This window comes from Natator depressus, chromosome 21 (genome assembly GCF_965152275.1).
Source record: "Natator depressus isolate rNatDep1 chromosome 21, rNatDep2.hap1, whole genome shotgun sequence".
Classification (NCBI taxonomy): Eukaryota; Metazoa; Chordata; order Testudines; family Cheloniidae; genus Natator; species Natator depressus.
Genome location: NC_134254.1, coordinates 2,419,265 through 2,439,921, shown reverse-complemented (window position 1 = coordinate 2,439,921; position 20,657 = coordinate 2,419,265). Strand labels below are relative to the sequence as shown.

The 20,657-nt window shown below is 53.7% G+C and overlaps 1 protein-coding gene across 1 annotated transcript in view; it reads left to right on the top strand.

Moving 5' to 3' along the window:
- Positions 1-20,657, top strand: part of WNT2B (Wnt family member 2B) — a 42,220-nt gene that overhangs the window by 16,953 nt on the left and 4,610 nt on the right. The window contains exons 2-4 of the mRNA XM_074936257.1: positions 6,882-7,102; positions 14,775-15,052; positions 17,817-18,081. Coding sequence (XP_074792358.1) covers positions 6,882-7,102; positions 14,775-15,052; positions 17,817-18,081 — 764 coding nt within the window. The remainder of the gene's footprint in view (positions 1-6,881; positions 7,103-14,774; positions 15,053-17,816; positions 18,082-20,657) is intronic.

The window sequence follows — 20,657 nt, the reverse complement described above, 5'->3', positions numbered from 1 at the left end:
TCTTGCTGGAGAAGGAAGCCATAAGCCAATTCCTCTCTGCTGTTTAGTGTCACCCTAGCGCTTGGGTGCTGCTTGTTTCACACATACATTAGTCAGAGGTGTGAAACACCCCACACGACACTGACATAGCTATGCTGACCTAACCCCCACTGTAGACAGCTAGGCTGACAGAAGAATGCTTTGATCATTGTAGCTAACTTTATTCAGGGAGCTGCATCTCCCAGGAAACCTCAGCAGCCATTCCTGCATGCAATACACGGGTCTTTCCTCCCTTAATCCACAGGGCAATTGAACGTAGAACCTCAGGAGAAGTGATGAGGGCAGGAAAGCCCATAACCCTGAGGACCTTATTTCATAGCTGTAGCAGGAGAGCAGGGATGTGATGAAGGATTCAAATCTCTCTTGAATGACCCAACCTAGTGCCAGCAGCCTTCTGAGAACATGAGCCCTCATGGGAATTTTTCAAGAACTGGAGTGCGCGCCACACAGGAACACTCGCTGGTAGGGGGTTAAAAGGAAATGTATACTGTTGAGTAAACAGATGCGTCTGCCTCCAGTTTGTGTGTTTATCTTAGAAGCAATTTAGGGTTCTCCTTGTTTATAAGGATAGAAGTCAGCAGATTCTTAGAACAAGAAAAACAACTGGAAGCCAACATGTGACAGTTCTCTTCTGTTCTCCCTCTGCACTGGAGGAGCCTGCTCTCAGAAGCAATTGAGAAAGAGCCCACGTCAACTGCATATTTGGATTTGCTTGTAAGAAATTTACCCATGGGAAAAAAAAATAGTAGCAGAAGGTCAGAACCACTTTACCTCCTTGACATCTCCGGCTCTCAAAGCCACTTGCCTGTGTGTAGAGCAACCTCAGCTCTGGAGTTAGCACTCAGATTGCCAATGCTCTTAGAGTGTCTTATCCAATTGCTCCTGAAGGAAACAGTAACAAACAGAAGGTGGAAGCTCTGAGAGTAGGAATCAACATTAGCCTGGCATCTCCCATGATCCTCCTTGAGGCTCACAGCCATCTCCTGGCAGTAGTGGGATCTGAGCTCTGTAGAAATGGGAGGTTTGGATGCTGCTCTAATGGGTCTCCTGTGTGCTATTTGTAAAGAGTAGCACTGAGGCCATAAAGTAGTGATATGTCATCGCCAGGTGTTGCACATGCAGAGCATCAGCCCTGACCTCTACTTGAGCTAAACTACTAACTCCTTTAGCTGGCAGCAGTTGGGCTCTTACCCTCCATGCGACCAGCCACTAGAGGGGACATGAGACTATGAGCATGTCAAACTACACACGTGTGCAGGAGTCACAGACGTAAAATTACACAAAGTATGTCTCCTATTTAGCAAAACTTGAGGGAAAGAGCAACATCCCAAGATTAGTGCCTGCGAGACTGGGTGTAGCTGTGCTCCCTTTCCACTATCCCTGGGGATGGAAGAGACACTGGCAGAAATAACCAACCATAGTAAGACTTACCTCACTGCCTGCCCCCCAGTCAGTATAGAGCTATCCTTGTGTCCATTTTGCAGAAAGGCAATGCTTCTAAATTCCCCTAGTTCCCCCTGCCCAGCTCTCCACTGGCTCACCCTACTCACCTGGCCTCCTGCATGCCCTCCTCAACTCTCCCTCTCCAATATTCAGCAGCTAAAATAATCTCCCTCCCCTGGCACCTGCTTCCCTCTGTGGCTTGTCACTGGTTCCCTGGCTCTTTCCACAGGGGCTAGGAACTGCTCAGCCTTGCTCCTGGCTGAGAGACCTCAACACCCTCACATTAGCCCATCCCCATAGCCTCTGACATTGCTCTGGTCACCTGGACAACATCTCTCCTCCACACCCACCTGTCTTCCCTGTTCCCACACCCCTTGCTCCTTCTCACCTCCCTTCCCCATTCAAAGGTGCTCATGCCAGAAGAGCCTGCCTGGGCCATCTCCACATGCTGGGACCATTCTGCTTCCCTCCCATCCCCCAATTCCATGGCTGCCTAGTGGCAACTGCAAGCTGAGGTGGCTGATGGTTCAGTGGGGTCAGAGGGGTCCATCAGAAACGCAGATTTATCGAAACAGCATTGAAAGGAGTCAGACTAAAATTCTCTTTTACAAACCAAACAGAGCATTTTGGTAATATCAGTGTCCCATCTCCACCTTCTCAGAAAGGAAGGCTCCAGTTTTCTGTTTCAAAATGACTTGGTTCCATTTTTTAATAATTGGGATTATGAGTGGAACGTTTTGATTTTATCAGCCCAAAACAATTCCCGTCCCCCCAGCAATTGTGTTTTCTGGGAAATTTTGAAGAATTTCCATTCTGAAATGGACCAAAAACTTTGAAATCACAGAATTTTGCATGGTGCCGTTGGAATACAGGGCTTGATTCTCCATTGTCTCTGCACCTTGTGTAGTCACTGGCATCTGGGCAAATTAGGTGCATCAAAAAACCCAACCAAACCCAACCTCTTCCTTGTGTAGCATTGTACACCTGCTTTGCACAGGTGTACATGGCCATGAGGTGCAGGACAGCAAAGAAAAATCAAACCATTGTCTTTCTTCCAGATTGTGGACAGCTGCAAATAGCACTCACACAGCATGGAAAGGGAGCTCTGGGAGCCAGACATGCTGGCAAGGTGTATCATGGAAAAATGAAGAAATCAGTGACCCTACTCTGTTCTCTCATCCCGCTTTCTCCTTCCAATAATATTTGCTGTGATCTGGCTATTTGGCAGCAGAGCTGAGGAGAGCAGAAATAATTATCTCACAGCATGAGAAAGGGAGTGCCCAGTGTTTATCTTGCTCAGAGGATTCTACGTGACCAAAGCTTCCTGCGGGGATAAGTTAGTCAGTTGCCATTAGCGATATGGCTTCCTGCTATGAAAGCATCTCCTTTGTCAGCTCACGGTGTTGTCTTCAAGCCAGCAGCCCCCATTCACCTCTTGCTTACACCCGCTTCAACCTCCATCACTCTGGGGACATCAGTGAAGCCATTGCCAGCTTAGACTGGTGCGAGTGGGGAGCGTCCAGGTCCTGGGGCATCTTCCAGAGCCCCTAGTGCTTTGGCGAGGTTCTCCTAGGGGAGTTGGGAGGAAGGCAGTAGGAATATTCTCAGGCCTTGCTTAGTAATGCCTCCTTCTCCGGGCACCTCTTCCCATGCCCATGGAGACGGAGCATCTGTTCTCCAATTGCTGCAGCCAACCCCCCAGTCTCTCCTGAGACTCCAGCACTGGCCTCCGCTGTGGTCACTGGTTCCAGAGAGATGAAGATGCAGACACCAGATCTGACCTCTCCATCCTCCCCCATCTCTCTTGGGGACACATGTATTACTAGTCTCAGAGCCCCCGCAGCCCACACTGATCCCATCATCCGACAGAGTCAGAGCCCCCCACTGCAGCCCAGAAGCCGGAAGAACCTCTCAGTTACAAGACTGTGGTTCGGTCCCTAAGCAGAACCCTCCCAGCTCAGGGCAAACAGTGGCTCTCTTAGCCCACAAGCAGCATCTCTCCTGGTGGACTCCACATGGTCTCTCCCCCCGTCCCCAGCAGGCTGAGCTAGTAGGCACTCGGGTGAGCCAGACTCACCATCTTCCTCCTGCCCCATTTCCCTGCTTTGGGGAGGAGCCTCAGTTTCCTTTGAAGTTCTGGGGAACAAGGGGCTTTGGGAGCAGAGAGCCCTGCCCTGGCTTTGGGGAACCAGCCAGCCCTGCCACACGCTGCTGCACATCCATGCGATGGCTTCTTGCCACTGGGCTCCGGCCCATGCTAGCAGCGCACAGAAAGTCACCCTTAAGCCATATCGATCGATCAGCCGCAACAGGCCAGCCTGCAGGTGGGCACCTGAGCAGAGCACACCGCTCAGCTCTGAGCTCCCAGCTGTGCCCTTGCCTGCTGAGTAAACGTGGGAGGGGAACCCGCTTCCTGTGTGCGCCCCTGCACTCAGTGCAACACTCCCAGAGCAGGCTGAACTGAACCCAGCTTGCACCCCAGGCAGCCGTGACAACCCATCCTCCCTTTAGAGCAAAGCACAAGGGAGCGGTTATGGCCTCCAGCCCCTGGTAGTGATCACTTGGTGAGCTGCTGTTGGCTCTCCCCACCTCCCCTGCCCTGCTGCTGCCCGATGAAAGGTTGATGAGCAGGCTTGCGAAAAATCATGTGCCTTGGCCAGCACAGCCCTGGCTTGCGAAGCCATGGGGAGCCGAGTGTATTATCCACAGCTCCAGCCTGAGATGACCTTGTGTTTCTGCCAGCATTTAAACAAAATATTTTTAAAAGGTGGTGGTGGGAGGTGAAGCCTTTGTTCCCTTTCTGTAGTCACAGGGCTTTCCTGGGGCTGCCAGCTATCTGAGACAGATATAGAGCACGGCCAGAGAGAGACAGTGAAATACTACCCACATTTATTGCTTTTATTATTAAAGGGAGGGTCTTATTTCCAGTCTAGAGGCTTGAAAAAAATCTGACTCCCACCCCAAGCTCTCCTCTTCCAGCCAGCAATGCAGCTCAGTGGTATGTGGCAAAGCCCATTCCCAAGCACAAAGGATCAGCTGCTTTTGGCTGGGGTAAACAAAGGACCTAGGCAGGGCTTTTGGATAGATCTGGAAAATTCTACACCCAACTCCATTGTCTGTGTTGCTTTAGAGTCAGCAGAGAAGTCTGGTGCTGAAGGGGGAGTTGAGCGCACTGGCACCGGCGGCCGAGGACACACCATGCTTGTTTGGCAAAGGCATGTTTGCCACTACAGACGAGCCTGGGCTGCCAGTGGATGGAGAACGTCCAGAACAGCAGCACTCAGGGTTTTAAAACCCAAGTGTTTTGGAAGGGATAAACACCCCTGCTCTGGGGCCAGGAGTCAGCCTCTAGCTAATCGGGGGTGAGGGGAAGAGAGATTCCCCAGGGGCAGGTCATCACTATCACTGCTAGTGCAGGATTCTTTCCCCTTCCTCCGAGGCAGCTGGCACTGGCTCCTGGCAGAGAGGAGGCTGGTCTAGATGGACCTGAGTCTGAGCAGACAAAGCAATTTTAATGCTTTTTGTGGTCCTTACCCACTGATCTTGATTCTTCTATGGATTGGCAGTAGGGGGCTGGGCTGCCCTGCCGATTTCTGGGATGTGCTTCCATATGCAGGAAAAAAGGGGGAGAGACTGTCAGTGGCTATTGAGGGCAGATCCCTCCACCCCCTGAATGTGTCACAAAAGAATGGGGCAAAAATTGGGATCTCTAGAGCCCAGGGTCACTGTTACCCCCAAGATACACTGCAGAGCTTCTACCCTATTCCATGTGGCCAGCTGAGACCCCTGAATGCTGTTTGTTCTGATGTCACTGCCTCTCAGCCCACCGCTGTGCTGCCTGTCTGCTTCATCCAGCTGTTGCTTCCAGTCAGCCCTGTGGGTCATGCTCTCTGGGGCAGGGACTGTCCCTTTTCTAGCTTGTCTGTACAGCACCTAGCACAAGAGGGGCCTGCTCCTCGATTAGGCTCCCAAGGGGCTGCAGAGCAGAAATGAATTAATGGTAATAATCAAGTCCTGCCCATGCTGGTTCATGTGTTTGTCCCACTGCTCTGGGCTGGAAAGAGCTATCCGATCAAATCCTGCAGCCGCCAGCAGAGCTGGATTCATGTGGCAGGAGGGACAGGCAGGGCTAGAGGGTTTTGCATATCAGCCAGTTCCATCAGCTGCCACCACAGTAACTTATCCCCTGAGCTGAAAGTTCAGCAGGCTTTCACAGACAAATGTCACTTTTGAAAGCTACTGCCTCCCTCACGCACCTGACTTCAGCATCTCAGAAGGGGAACCTGCTCCCCGGGTTTCTTTGCTTCCTACAGCAATAATTCAGGCCAAGCACACAGCTCCCCTCCTCCCATTCTGGGCTTGGTGCAGCTCAGGGTTACTTTGTTAGACAGAGTCCCTGATGGCTCAGCACTGCAACATCCCCTACACCCCGCCAGTCTGGTTTAATCACAGCACTGGGAATTTGATACAAATCCAAGCAGAGCGCTCCAGGTCTCCCATAAAGTACAATGAGGAGAGCACTGCCTCCGAAGGAGAAGGGTCTGCTTGCCAGCAGCACACAGATCCTTGTAGGCTGTTTTCCCCATCCTGGCATCAGACAATGGGGCTAAGCTCACGCCACTGGAAATAAAGATTGAATCCCTTCTGTGTTGAGTGCACCACTCTTAAATGGCAAAAATTAGACCTTTAATAAGCAGCCAGGTAGGAAGAGATGCAAGTGTGCAGCAGAGGCGTGAAACTGGGGGGCAGGGGAGAGAATCACCACCTTTGTGCTCACACCCCCACCCACACCTTGCTGCAGAAGCATATTCCACCCACCATCCCTCTGTCGTGGTTCCTTTGTGCCATCCTGCTGATGGGGAAAACCGGGGCTTAGCCCCCAGTCAATGTTCTCCCAAAGCAGTCATCATAAGTCAAGTGACTATATATATCAGCTTCACCAGTAGGAAGCAAAACAGTCCCTCCCAGAATGGCTTCTGGCATGCAGGGAGGGGAGGAAGGCTGGGGAGGTTGAAGCAGCCGGTTGCCTGCCCAGTGCATAATCCAAGACGCAGCACAAGAAGGAGAGGAACTGGGGCACACCAAGCTTACCATGGTGTGAGCAAATCATACAGAGTGAATGGCAGTGCAAGGAACAGAACCCAGAACACCTGACTTCCAGTCCCGCCCCACCCTCTTTGCCAGTAGACCCCTCTTCCCTCCCAGGGCCAGAGCTGAAGCAAGAGTCCAGACTCCTGGTTTTTAACACACCAACCCTCATTCCCCTCCCAAAGCTTAGAATAGAACCCTGGAGTCCTGACTCCGAGTCCCCCCTGCTCTAAGCCATGGGACCCCACTCCCTGAACACAATAAAGTGCCTGTACTGTGCTGATTTTTCACAGTGTGTTCTCTTTTTACAGGTACATCGGGGCACTGGGGGCAAGAGTGATCTGCGATAACATCCCTGGATTAGTCAACAAGCAACGGCAACTCTGCCAGAGGTACCCCGATATCATGCAGTCAGTCGGGGAGGGAGCGAAAGAGTGGATCCGGGAATGCCAACACCAGTTCCGGCACCACCGCTGGAACTGCAGCACGCTGGATAGAGACCACACCGTCTTCGGGAGAGTCATGCTACGCAGTAAGTTCTGTCAGCTTTGCCTTTCCCACTTAGCCCGGCGTGGGTAAAGTATTGCTCAACTCCAACCTGGATGCAGTTTGTCTATGGGAGGGAATTTGGAGAGTTGATTGAAAAATGCCAGTTATTTTTTGTAGGAAATTTTGAAGAACTCTTAAACAGGTGTTTCCCCTCTACAATTTCTCTGGGGTTTTTGACCAAAGCATGAAACTGAAGAGCATGTTTTAACCAAAAAACAATTTTCAAATGTTGTGTTTACAGTTTTCCAATCAAGAACCAGATTGGGTTTTTCCAGCAAAACTGAATGTTGATGGAAAGACTGACTTGCTCTACTCTGCATACAGTGGCAGAGAGAAACCCGGGCATAGCCCCAGATACAGGAAGAGGGTGGACAATTTCTGTTTGACAGAGGAAAGGAGCATTTGCAGAGAAGATTATTACCTAGGATCTATAAAGACCTTGTATAACACACTGGAAGGAAAAGAAAACTAGCTAGTCCCTCCCTCTAGATTTAGGAGGCGCTCTGCATTTAAGTTCTTTCATATCTGAGTCATGAAGTATCTGAAGGTGAGGCTGGAAGTTGAGAACCCACAGGGAGGGGAAAGGGTTGCTAGAGGACCTGACATTGATGCTCCTAGTCATTTGACTGTTGGGTTTCTCCCCATCCAAAGCAGGGGAGGATGTAATCCTAGAAAGGCCAGAGAGTCAGATTGCACAGCGCTGCTGCATGGCACATTGGGATAAAGCTATGATGCAGCAACCCAGGAAGCCCAGGGCCCGACGGGCATTTCCACCACAGTCCATTCATAGAGGCACAGAGAGGCTGGGAAGCTTTAGACACACCCCTTTCTTGTACCAGCGTGATGTAATGGGACCACCGTAGCACACTGGCTGCTCAGGGCCCAAAGGCGTAACAGGCAGGGAAGAGGAGAAAGGGTGGCTAACAAAGGAAAGTGTTTCTTCACAAGCACATAGGTCCAAGGGGATCCCAAAGATCTGCTTTCACTGAGGATACCTGGCTCCTTCCCTCACAACTTAACCTCATTGAAAGTCAAGGCACCCTATGCCAGGGGCTTACCTTGCCACACATCCCATCTGACAGTCTCGAGCCCCCTCCCTCCCAGACTCACCCCTGCAGCTTGTGGCCTTCACCTCCTGTTTTAAAAGAGCAGCCAGTTCCCATCTCACTTGCACAGGACTGAGCACCCCAGAACCCTGCAACTTGGCCTGCTGGACTCCACCACCACCACCGCTGGGCTCATCTTCCTAGCCCGGCTCCAACCACTGTCCTGCCAGACCTGATGTGAACTCAGCAAGCTTCTGCCCATCAGTAGGAAGCCAGATGCCCAGTGCCCTTGGTTGGGTGACTTGATGGGAGCCATGGCTCACACCCATCCAGGGGACAGTTGTGTCTCTAACCATGCTGTGCTAGGGTTCATTGCAGCCAGGACAGGATTCTTCCCATGTACCCAGGAACAAATCCCCAGCAGTGCAGCACCCACCCTGGGAAAGAGGATGGCTTTGTGCTTGAGGCATTGCACCAGGATTCAGGGCAGCTGGGTTCATTCTTGCTCTACCATCAACTCCCTGGGGGAACCTTGGGCAAGTCCCATGTCATTGGCACCAGATTTCGTGTGCTCAGCTTCCAAAGGGACACTTATGGCCAGACATGCAAAAGAGCCCAGCTCCCAACATGCCATGCCCCGTCTGTTCCAGCAGGCACATCCAGAGCAGTGTGGTAGGGATTACACCTCCTGGAGCAATGCCCAGCTGAAGAGGGATTCGGACAAGGTGAAGGCATATTAACACCCTTCTGGAGCCTGGGGGACATGCCCTGTGTCCATTGCTACTGAGCCAGCTATCAGTCCCTCCCATACCTTCCTACTCCCAGACCCCTGCTATACCCAGAGGCTAAAGTCCCCCCAAAAAGCAGAGCCCCAGAGCCTTCCCAGACAATATCCTCCTCCCCAGCCCCACAGTGCAGCCAACCCCCGCTATCCATCAGCTAGGTGCCCTTGTAAAGCCGGCAGCTTAGAGTTCCTATTGTGGCAGCACTCAAGAATCACTTAGGAACCTCTTCTTCTCCCCTTGTTTCTCTGTGGCTCGGCTGCCACGTGAGACAGACTGGGTTACTTCCGTGGAAGCATGACTATTCTCTAATTTAATTAGGTGGTAACAGGAGCCTACCACTGTTCTGGGACAGGAGGGGGTGGGGGAAGGAGACACTTCTGAAGAACAGGCGTGTATGTAAACAGTAATGGGATATACAAATATTTGGAGAGTAGGGCTGGCCAGGAGTCAGCTGCTCACATGGGAACTTGCTGTCTCCCTACATGACAGGGAAGCCAAGACAGAGAGCAATTAGATCTCAGGACAACCACAGCTTTGGGTTCCAGAGGGGTGGGCCATAGGCCTGGCACTGAAGTGACCCTCCCCCGCAAGATGTAGGGACAAGGAGGGGCAACAGGTGCATTGTACCATAAATCAGAAGGTAATTGCCATGGGTACAGCAGCAGGACTGCATCCTTCTCTGAAGCCTCCGGCATTGGCTGCTGAACTAGCCAGACCATTCTCTCACAGCACTCAGTGGGGCCATTGCTCTGCTCTAGAGAGCAAGCTAGGGAGGAAGGGTACTGACCCCACAGACCATTCATCTGACCTGGTGCTTCTGGTCCTCACTCCCTGGCCACAGGTAGCCCAGCTAATTCTACGCTTACACAGATCAGGACTCTGGTTCCCAAATAGCCTGAGATTACTTTAAAAAACAGGATTAAAAATAGTGAGTGCTGAGATCTGTTTTCCACCTGGCCTATGAGCCTATCAGGGCCAGGTTTTCAGGCTACCAGTTGCACTAGAAACTTCCCGTTAAAAAGACAAATCAGATTCTCACATAGCACTATGACTCCAGGAGTTGGGGCTTTAAGAAAAAGCACCAAATCCCATGAGACTTGTGACAGTTACAAGAGTTAGGAACACCATGACCTCAAACAGTGGGAAACAATTTGCATCCTGCATGCCGCAGTGACCACGCTGAACAGATCTGATACTGTAGCGCCTACATCCAAGGAAATGACAATAACCAAGGTTAGTGTCCACAATGCCCCCCCCCCACATTAGCAGTCAAAGTCCAGGGGACCCCAAAAGACTCATTTCTTTTAGGGTAAGGATTCCCAGCCTGTTGGAGACACTTTACACCAGAAAGATGCAGGCATCTCCTGGGAGCAGAGGGAAGTGCTTGCTAGGCAGAAGGGCAGGTTGGCACTTAGCTACTCTGAGGAGAAGGAAGATCAAGGAGGAAGAGGGGTGTGGCACAGTGGAGCCACAAAGCTGTCCAACAGAACAACAAGACGCAGCTCAGAAAGTTTAAACAAACAATACCAAGACTTATTTTAAATAAAGGCCAATAACAGCAAAGAATACCTTTAATAATGTCACTCAAGCAGAGCCAGGCTCTTCTAGGTAACTCTTCCTCCAGCAGCCCTGAGAAGCTAGCTTGCAGTTGCCAGTTTTATAGAGGGCTTCCTTACCCAGAACCCTTTGCAGGGAAGGGAAGTCCTGCCCCATTTCTCTGGGTGATTGACAGCCCATCCAGCCAATCAGCTCTCTTTTCCTCATTCCTGGTTCTGCAAAACTTTCACCCCTTCGCAAGGGGTTCTGACACCCAATGCTATCTGGAGGGAGTGTTTTTAATTCATGTGTGATCAATTGTGGATGAGGCTGGAATCAGAATGATCTAGCAACAAGATAGATGGTCCTGTCCTGTCCCACCCTGCCTGCCCACCTGCCCTCCCCCTCGATACAGTGGGTCACATTCAGCCACAGGGCCTGGAGGCCAAGATCAGCTGGGAAGGTGCTTTCCTTCACCCCAGATAACTCACCTGGTGAGTGTCTGAGCACCCCCGGGTAGGAGGCGGAGGTGCTGGCACCCTCACTGCACATCCAGGACTGGCTAGGAGGCAAGGCAGCCTAGGGAGAAGGGCGAGCGGAGGAAGGAGCTAGCTAGACCCTGAAAGATCCCAGTGCGGGTTACTGGAGGGAAGGTGGCAGGGTGGGAGGAGGCAGAGGGGGAGCACTGTCGGCCGCAGCTTGCAGGAGAGATGGGTCCGGGGAACTGTACCAGTCCCTGACTGAGGCACACTTGCTGCTGGGTCAGAGCCTTCCTGTCCCTGCAGAGCCAAGGGCAGAGGCTGGGGTTAAACCTCTTGGAGTTGTGGCCCCCCCACACTCAGATGCAACCAATGGCTTTAAGCCCCCCCTGCTCCCCGAATATGATAGAGGCCAGGGACTGCTGGCCTTCACCCCTGCCCACCCACATGTTCAGAGTGCAGAGCCTGTGACACCTGGAACTGCCTATGCTGAGTTACGGGGCGGCCTCCCCAGCCCCAGTGCCGCCCCAGTGCCCCTGGGGCCTTGCACACTCACTGAGCAAGAGAGGGGCAGAAGAGAGCCTTGTGGTGCCCTTCCCATGGCAGCCTGGCTGGTAGAGGAGTCGCCCATCCTCTGGGATGTCCCACCTCTACCCCCGAGCTGGCAAACAGCGAGCAGCAGTTCCTGCCCTGGCAACCCTGGGGAGCCCCCCAGGCTGCGTAACCGAAGGCAGCAGGTGTGCAGGAGCAGGGAGCCTACGTTGCGGCTGGAGCTCTCTGTGTAACAGTGGGCTGAGCACACACCCTGCCGTGCCATTCACCATGCACGGGGCAGTCACCCTTTCCTGGGCACCTCTGATCACCGTCCGCAGAGCAGGAGTCCTGCCTGGAACGCCACTCCTCTTCCTGCCTGCTACACGTCGCCAGCGGCTTGTGCTGGGGTGTGGACTGCTCGCTGCTGGCCAGCAAGGAGGTCAGATGATCTGTGGCCCCATCGGGTAGGGCTAGAGGGACCATTCTGATGTAGAGGCCCTGGGAAGCCAGGAGCTTTGCTTCATAGGTTGAGAGCAGAGAGACTGTGACCCTGTGTCCCCGAGCCCCCATACACCCATGTTTGTTGGGAGAGCCCGCGAGGATGGAGAGCCGACCGGAGAGCTCTTGGCTTTGGTGCCCGTCTGCAGCCCTGGCCAGGTACCCAGAGAACTCTGTTCTTTGAGGCTGCCTTTGAAAGGGTCCCTCCTCAGTTCACCGCTGCATGGTTTTGATTTGCAGCTGCTTTTGCAACTTATAAAACCAACTGTGAACTCAAACCAGAACCGCAGAATACCAGGCAGGCATCCTGTGCTGCTTTGGGGCGTCTTGCAGCCCAGCCATTCGCAGCTTGGGCAGGCTGGGGTTGTAAGCGCTTCCCAGCGCAGGAGGGGGAGATGAGAAGGCGACGGCTGTCCCTGCCCGGGATGGAAGGGCTCCTCTGCTCAGGCTGGCCGCAGCAGGGGAGGGAGAGGGAACGGAGGGGCAGAGGGCGGTGTGAGGAGCTGGGAACTCAGCTAGAGGTTTGCAGCCAATGCCCTGCAGAACGCCAAGCTCGCCAGCAAGAGCAGGCACCCTGGGCATGCCTGGGAAATTACCCTGAGAGGCAGGACAATCGGTGTCTTTTCTAGCTAATCCTCAATCTTCCCTCACATGGTGCGATTGTACACGCCCCCCTTTCCATCGGCTCTGCTCTCTGGCCTTTCCCCTTCCCAGCAGGGCCCAGCCCTTGTGCTTTCAGTCTGCCGCCTCCAGGGCATTCCCCTCTCAGCACCCTAACGCCCTTGGGTCTCTCCTCCATCACGCTGTCCGTGGCATCCCTCTCGGGGGTTGGACTGTGCGCCCAGGTTCCACTTCGAGCCCATACTCCCCAAGCCCGGCTTTGGAAGGTGAGGGATCTGCTGTGGGGAGAGCTCTGTGCAGGGATCTGCTGGAATCTGCCTCTGCTTTGTTCTTCCAGGGAACTCCTATCTGCCGACAGGCCGTCCCCTTTATCTCCCTGTTCCTTCCAGGGACCTTAGACTCTGACCTCACCAGAGGGCAGCTCTAGTTCGAGCACATCCCAAACAGGACCCCAAGCTCTGTGCTCATCAGAGCCGCCCCCCACCCACTGTCATCCCAGGGAGCTCCCTGGGTCCCTCTCTCAGAGCCGAGTTACACTGCTCCTCTTGTGCTCAGGGTCTCGGGGAACTGTCCAGCAAAGGAGCTCTGAACAGGCTGGTGCAAGTGCTGAATATTGACCAGCAAGGCTGCTGGATAGCCCCTGGGGACATCTCCCGTCTCCTCCAGCTCCTTCAGCAGAGGAGACACTAAGATCCATTACGCTTAGCAGTGCTCCCCACCGCCCACTCAAAGCCCGCCGTGCAGCACCGCTGCATTGCTTCCTGGACTCGTTCACACCCATCCCCCGTTAACAGCCTGTCCTTTGGGGCCAAGTCCCCTTGTTGCTTTTTAACGAGGTTACAAAATGACCAGGGGGCAGAATGAGCCGCTGGAGTTCTTCAAACAGCCAGGCAGCAGGACAGGGTCTTTGGGCCAGCAGCGCACTGTGGCCCGTGGATCTGCGAACCCAGCCCGTTAGCCAGCGGTCAGAGTCCCTCGGAGGGGTAACACACGGGGGTGATTTGTTTTTCACTAGCCGCTACAGGGCCCAGTAAGATAGTGGGGTGCCTTTGTGCCAGGCGCTAAAAGACAGCCCCTGCCCCACAAGGCTTTCAGGAAGCATGACACGAGACAACAGGTGATCCCACAAATAAAAGAGGTGGCGGGGGCCCAGGTAAACTGTCCTAATTACCAAGCTGCCAAGACCCCAGCCAGGCAGGGGGTGGGCTGGCATGTGGTGGGCAGGCATCCCGGCAGAGCGAGAGGTGAGGGGGCTTTGGGGTTGACAACCCTCCAGGATTGTCCTGGAGACTCCAGGAATTAAAGATGAATAGTTTGTTAAAGATTATGTCTTGTGATGAAACCTCCAGGAATATGTCCACCCTAAATTGGTAACCCCAGGGGGCTAGCCTAGGGGCTTAGCAGCCGTTTGCCGGGACCGTGGGCGGAAGCATTTCGTCACTTGAGGAAGAAGTGGAGGTTGAGCGATAAAGACCAGCGCGGCCAGGCTGCCAGTTCCCCCCGGCTCAGTGCAGTCGTCACCCCCTCATTGGCAATCACCTGGCTCTGCATGACCCCGCGCCCTGGCTCATGCCGTGCACTGCTCTTGCCGGGCAGCGTGATGGGGGACGAAATGCGAGCGCTGCCAGCCAGCCCCCCGGGTGAGGTGCCCCACTCACGCTGTTCGGGCTTGCAAGCCAGCCGGGACCCTAGTAGTCCAAAGCAGCTAGCTCCAGGTCAGCTCCAGGCCCTAGCGCCCGGGCATGGCCGTGAGGCAGACAGGGCAGGCATGGGCAGCGCCAGCCAGCTGCCTGCTAAGGTAGGCTGCCTCGTGCGGTAGGAAGATGGAGTCCAAGCAGTGCCCCCCGGCTGTGGGAAGAGCAGATGGGCGGAGCTGGGAGGAACTGGTGGCCCTCAGCCCTGTGAGTCTGTTTAGCCAGGTTCAGTTCAGGCCCTGCCTTTGCCCCGGCCTGTGGCCTTGGCCGCTTTGACGCCCGTGGGTTCGGCGCCCGGAGAAGCCGGGGGGGGACAGAATGAGGCTACGGGGCCCTGTTGGAGGGGCCTCGGGGTGGGCCAAGCACACCTTGGGGTGTCTCTGAGGTTTCCTGCTGTCCTGGGGATGCCTCTGCCCGAGCCCGGTGCACACCCTCACGCCCGTCCCTCGCTCCCCCCGACAGGCAGCAGAGAGGCGGCCTTCGTCTACGCCATCTCCTCAGCCGGGGTCGTCTACGCCATCACCCGGGCCTGCAGCCAAGGGGAGCTGAAAGCCTGCAGCTGCGACCCCCTCAAGCGCGGCCGCTCCAAGGACGAGCGAGGGGAGTTCGACTGGGGCGGCTGCAGCGACAACATCCACTACGGGATCAAGTTCGCCAAGGCCTTTGTGGACGCCAAGGAGAAGAAGGTGAAGGATGCCCGGGCGCTGATGAACCTGCACAACAACCGCTGCGGGAGGACGGTGAGTACCAGGGTCCAGGCCCGGGCCAGCACCAGAGCCCGGTGAGCGCAGCCAGCCCAGGCCACAACCCTGGGGCAGGTTGCAGTCTGGATTCCTACCCTGAAGGGCCCCCCTGTGCCCAGCCTAGCACCCAGCAGCCAGGGCTGTCGCCAAGCTGTGGGCACAGCTGGTCACACCCCCATGTGGGCTGAGCACCTAGGGACAGCATGGGTCATGGGAACTGAGCAGCAGCACGGGTGCCTGGCAGGAAAGCAGCTTCCCTGCCTAGCTGGGGCATCTCCTCCCCAGCTGGGTGCTCTGGGGTATGATAGCTGCTGGCTGATTCCCAGCCAGAGGCACTAACTCTCCAGCCAGGGGAGGGGGGGACCCCGATCCAGCCCACACCTTCCCCCACCAGCCCCACTAGCAGGAATGCCCTTGCCTGCCTGGACTCCCCTCCCTGGCTGTTTGCAGCACAGCAGTGCTCATTTGTGGGGGGAAGATAAGGGGGCTGGGAACTGCACATCCAGCCCCCAGGGCACAATAGGGCCCCCGTGTTTGGGGTGATTCCCCATTTAACTGGGACTCTCTCAGAGGCAACCAGACTGGCAGTGCCCCCCACCCCCATGGCTGAGCTGCTTGCTTCCAAGCTCTTCTCTGCAGCAAAGAGCCCAGGCTTCTGCACAAGCAGCTGGGAACATGGAGGAGCAGCTAGCGCCAGGTCACCTAGCGCTGGGTCACCTGCCAGCTCCCTGCAGACTCTGGGGAGCAGATGGATCCTGTGGGCCACCAGGGCCTGCAGCCCCACTGGCCTCAAGGAAGGCTGATCCCCATGTGACATTCCCCAGGGTATAATCTGGACTGCTGAATAGCTGTGTCTCCTCAGTTCTCCACGCTGGGGTGCCTGTCACACTGCTTAACTGGTGAGCAGCCCCTCCTGGCCAGTTTACACACAGCCTCCAGCATGTCACTTGCTTCCAGCTGCACAGTACCGAGTGAATTACATGGCGGAAGACCACCGACAGATTCCTGGCCCCAGCCTTGTCCCCCAGAAACGTACGTCTTGTACTACTCAGCACACTGCTGAACAGTGCAAGCTCATAGAAAGTCCATCATTTCATCAATGGAACATGATATGCACCAACCTTGTGATCCCAGATGGAGTTTCCCACACACTTTAATCCAAACACACTGGTTAAGATTAAGATAAATTTATTAACTACAGAAAGATAGATTGTAAGTGATTACAAGTGATGATTCATCAAAGTCAGGATTGATTACAAAAGAAATAAGAGTAAAACACCAGCTAATACCTAACTTAACAAGCTAAGTGAACTGAAAGGCAAAAGGTTTTGTCTTGCCATACATTTACAGCAGTCTGTACCAGCTGAAAAGCCAGCCAGGACCACCATTCTCCCAGTTCAGTGATGCTTTCTTTGTCTTTCCAGCATTGCAGCTGCCATGAGTAGAGATGAGGGAGAGAGAGGTGATTTGAGGCCACTGTCACTCATTCTTATACCACTCTCCCCTCTGAGGATTACCCCCAGCTGGGGGCTGGTGCCAAGTAGTGTCTTGAGGACGTGAGTGTTGAACTGTCCCTGTGATGAAATGTAGATTTCTCGTTCACACCTTCCCTTGCTGGAGAATGGTCGCTGAACTCAGTGATAACCCAGGTGACTGTGTTGATACCTGTCTGGGTGTGCCAGTGTCCCTGAAGAACTGGTTTAGGTCTGCCTGTCTGACTCTGGAACATGTTACAGCAACGTTATACAGTAGAAACTGGTAACTTTACATACACAGTTGATACACACATTTTACCAGGACGATAATGTTCAGCAGATTACAACGTTTCAAATGATACCTAACAAGCCATACTTTGTACAACATTTATCATAGTCTTGTAAAAATGGTGAACATAATACTATTGACCGTCACACCCCATTAGCACTGAAGTCGGGCCTGGGTCTGTGAAAGGGCATCCCCTTCTGGACAGAGCCTAACCTCTGACCTGTCCCCAGCCCATGAATTCAGTTTCATAAATGCTGAAAGCTTCCTTCTCTCAATCAGTCTTATCACTCCTCCCACCCCGATTCCAGGATAAACGGCCGCAGGGCAAGACAACGAGCAGTACCACAGACCTGCTTTCAACCGAAGCTTTGTCTACACTGGCAAGCGAACGACAAAACTTTTGTCATTCAGAGGCATTGAAAAAAACCACACACCCGAAAGACAAAAGTTTTACCGATGCTTTATGAACAGTGCTTTGTCGGCAGGAGCGCTCTCCTGCCAACAACGCTAACACTGCTCGTTGGGGGTGGAAATTGTTTGTCGGCACAAACAGCGGCTACATTGCGCGCCTTTTAGCTGCATGGCTGTAGCAACACAACTGTGTCGCTAAAAACTGCGTAGTGTAGACATAGCCTGAGACGTGTCCTGTGCGTAAATCATGCCTGTGGCCTTTTGGTGTCAGAGCTGTTGCAAGGGGAGAGAGGTTTGTGGCATGGCAGAGACCTTCTACCTTCAATCCCTGCTGCTCGGTTCCCTGGGGTGATCAGGGGGCTTCACAAAAGCCAGTCTTTCATGATTTTCCAGAGCCGCCCTTTGGCTCTTCTGAGAAGGCTCACAGAACTCCCTGCCTCTTCCCATGAGCTACCACCATCCCATGTGGGCATGAAACAGTGAGCAACTCCAGGAGGCTGAACATCCGTGGCTGGGATCTGACTGACGTGAGTGCAATGGGCTGTGTCGGCCCTACCTTTTCCTCATGGCCTCTTTTCTCTCATAGGCTGTAAAACGATTCCTGAAGCTGGAGTGTAAATGCCACGGAGTCAGCGGCTCCTGCACCCTAAGGACTTGTTGGTTGGCAATGTCAGATTTTCGGAAAACTGGGGATTACCTTAGGAAGAAATACAACGGGGCCATCCAGGTGATAATGAATCAGGATGGCACTGGCTTCACTGTGGCCAACAAGAACTTCAGGAAACCCACCAAAACAGACCTGGTGTACTTTGAGAACTCTCCTGATTACTGTGTGATGGACAAGTCAGCAGGTAAGAACCTGCCCCAACAGTTGTCTGCATGGCCGGTGCAGCGGGGAATCTAGCAAAACATCTCACACCCCCTTGTCAGGCCTGCAGCCTCCCACTAACCCAGGGTAGGACTCCCACAACCCATATTAAAGAGCAACCCACCCCTTGAACTATTCGTTCTCAGCCCAATTGTCAAATTTAGGCAGCGCAGGCCTATCTCACCTTGTTACCACTTAGAGAGACAAGGTGGGTGAGGTCTTTACTTTTATTGGACCAAATTCTGTTCTGAGAGAGACAAACTTTCGAGCCACAGAGAGCTCTTCTTTAGCCCAGAACCGTCTCTCTCCCCAGCAGAAGTTGGTCCAATAAAAGATATTACCTCCCCCACCTTGTCTCTCTAATATCGTGGAACCGACATGCTACAGCCACACTAGTTACTGCTTGGCATTTGGCTTGCATGTGTAGAGCGCTGCCTAGCAAAAAGTGAGGTTTGAACTGGGGCCGGGGCTGCAAGAGCAAGGCAGAATGTAGGGTAACCTACAGCATACGCTGTGCATTCTCTGCTATTCCATCTCTTTGTGGGAGGTGTCCAGGTTTCAGAGCCATATTTATTCCCTTCTCTCTGCCCTCAGACGCCCCACAAAACCAGTGAGTTGCAAAACAGCCCCTGAGGGTGTTTACTGTGGAATTTCTCATGAGAAGAAAAAAATTAAAATAAAAAACCAAACAGCATCTTCCCAGCCAGAACAGTCTGTGATTGTGAAAGTGCAACTGGCAGACAGCTGCCACTTGGCCAGGCTGAGAAGCAAGGGATTATGGGAGCTGCCATAGGTAGCACAAAGGACATGAAGGGGGTTGGCTCTGTCCTGTATGCCTGGGAAATCAGAGGTGCCTCAGGCAACAGGGCAGGGGAGGGCTTCAGCAAAATACCAGCTCAGTCGGCTGTGAATCTTGTCCCCTCCAAGCCTACAAACGTCCAGGTGTGAGGAAATGGTGAATGGCAGTTGTCAGACTGCTGCTGGGAAGGAATCAGAAGAGCCCCACACAGGCAGCCCCGCTCTGGGAACCCCCCAGCCATTTGTAAGCCTGCTTGTTGCTGGGTGTCACTCAAAACTGAGCGAGGGGGTGGTGGCTACTTCTCCTCTGGGGCTTCCAGCCTAATGTACTAATCAGCTCGGAGTCCCAACAGCCGGGGGGGGAGCCAGCCCACTGGAGTTCACCTTACTGGCCTCAGGAAACTACTGTCAAATGTCCCAGTGCCTTTCCCCACGTTCTGCCACCCACCCACCACCAGGGCCCTTCACAGCACAGGGCCCAGCTCTGACCAGCGCGGGTTTGATCTGGTTACCCTATATGCTCAAACAGTGCATTGAGGGCCCAGGAATATCAGGGAACCATCCCCCAGTATTACCAGGCAGCTGCTGCCCAACCGCTGCTGCCCACACCTGCCCGCCAAGGTATCAGCATGGTCCCTGGGCAGCAGCCCGCACTAGACGTGAGCAAGGGGCAGAAATGCTGCTGGGACAGAGATTTGCATTGCACCGGTTTGTCTAGAATTTCAGCTGCCCCAATTCTGGTGTATGTGATCGGAGACTCCCTAGGCCCTTCGTGGACACACTGCTCCAGCACGCAGCCAGGCAGGGTGCGCACGAGCTGTTACTGCAGGCTTTTGAGTCACAGTAGCCACACCGCACGGGCTTGGGGTGACGTGCAGAGAAGCCCAAGTCGCTGCTACTCAGCTTCTGCAGCGAAAGCACCGGTCTCCTGTGTGACGGTTCTGTCCACCAGGTCAAACAGCCCTGCCTGGCCATCGGCTTCCCTGGCAACGGGCACAGCTCCCCGGACCCAGCCGTGCAGTACCCAGGCAATCTGTGGGAGAGGAAAATAGCAATGAACAAACGGTTTCTACATTTAAATGAGCCACTCGCCCCACATTTATTCTGTGCCTCAGCAGCCCCGAGGTATTTCTACCTTCTAGTCCCACCAGTCCCCTTGACCTCAGCCACCCCATCACACACACATGCAGACCCACTGCTGGCCTCTGCCCCACGTGGAGGGAGCCCAGCCATAGCTGCCGCCGTGTTGCAATCAAGCCAGCAGGGGGCGCGTACGCCGGCGGCAAATTGGATGAACTGACAGGGCAGAAGTCGCTCACGACCAGTTCGTTGCTGCCTTTGGCACCTGGCAACCCCATGGAGCAGCACGAAGGTTTCAGTAAATACCATGCACTCTCCTCCGGATGCAAAGCCATGCTCCAATCAACCAAAACACACAATAAACCAACCACAAACTTTGCCATCCTGGTATAACCTTCACAGCCAGCCGGGGCCACTTCAGACATGCCTGTACTTTTAAACTCACAAAGAGGAACAAAAGAATCATCAAGCCAGGCCCAGGGCATATTCAGACCCGACTCTCTCACTCAGACACACACACACACTTCTGACAAGTTAATATTAAAAATTTAATTGTCAGTAGGGAAAAAAAACTTAAATTTTGTTGAATAATTTTTTTCACCATTTGGGGGTTTTTTGGTCTGAATTTTTAATTTGTGAAAAAATTCTAAAAAGCAGCAAAAGAATTCAAAAACGTTTCAC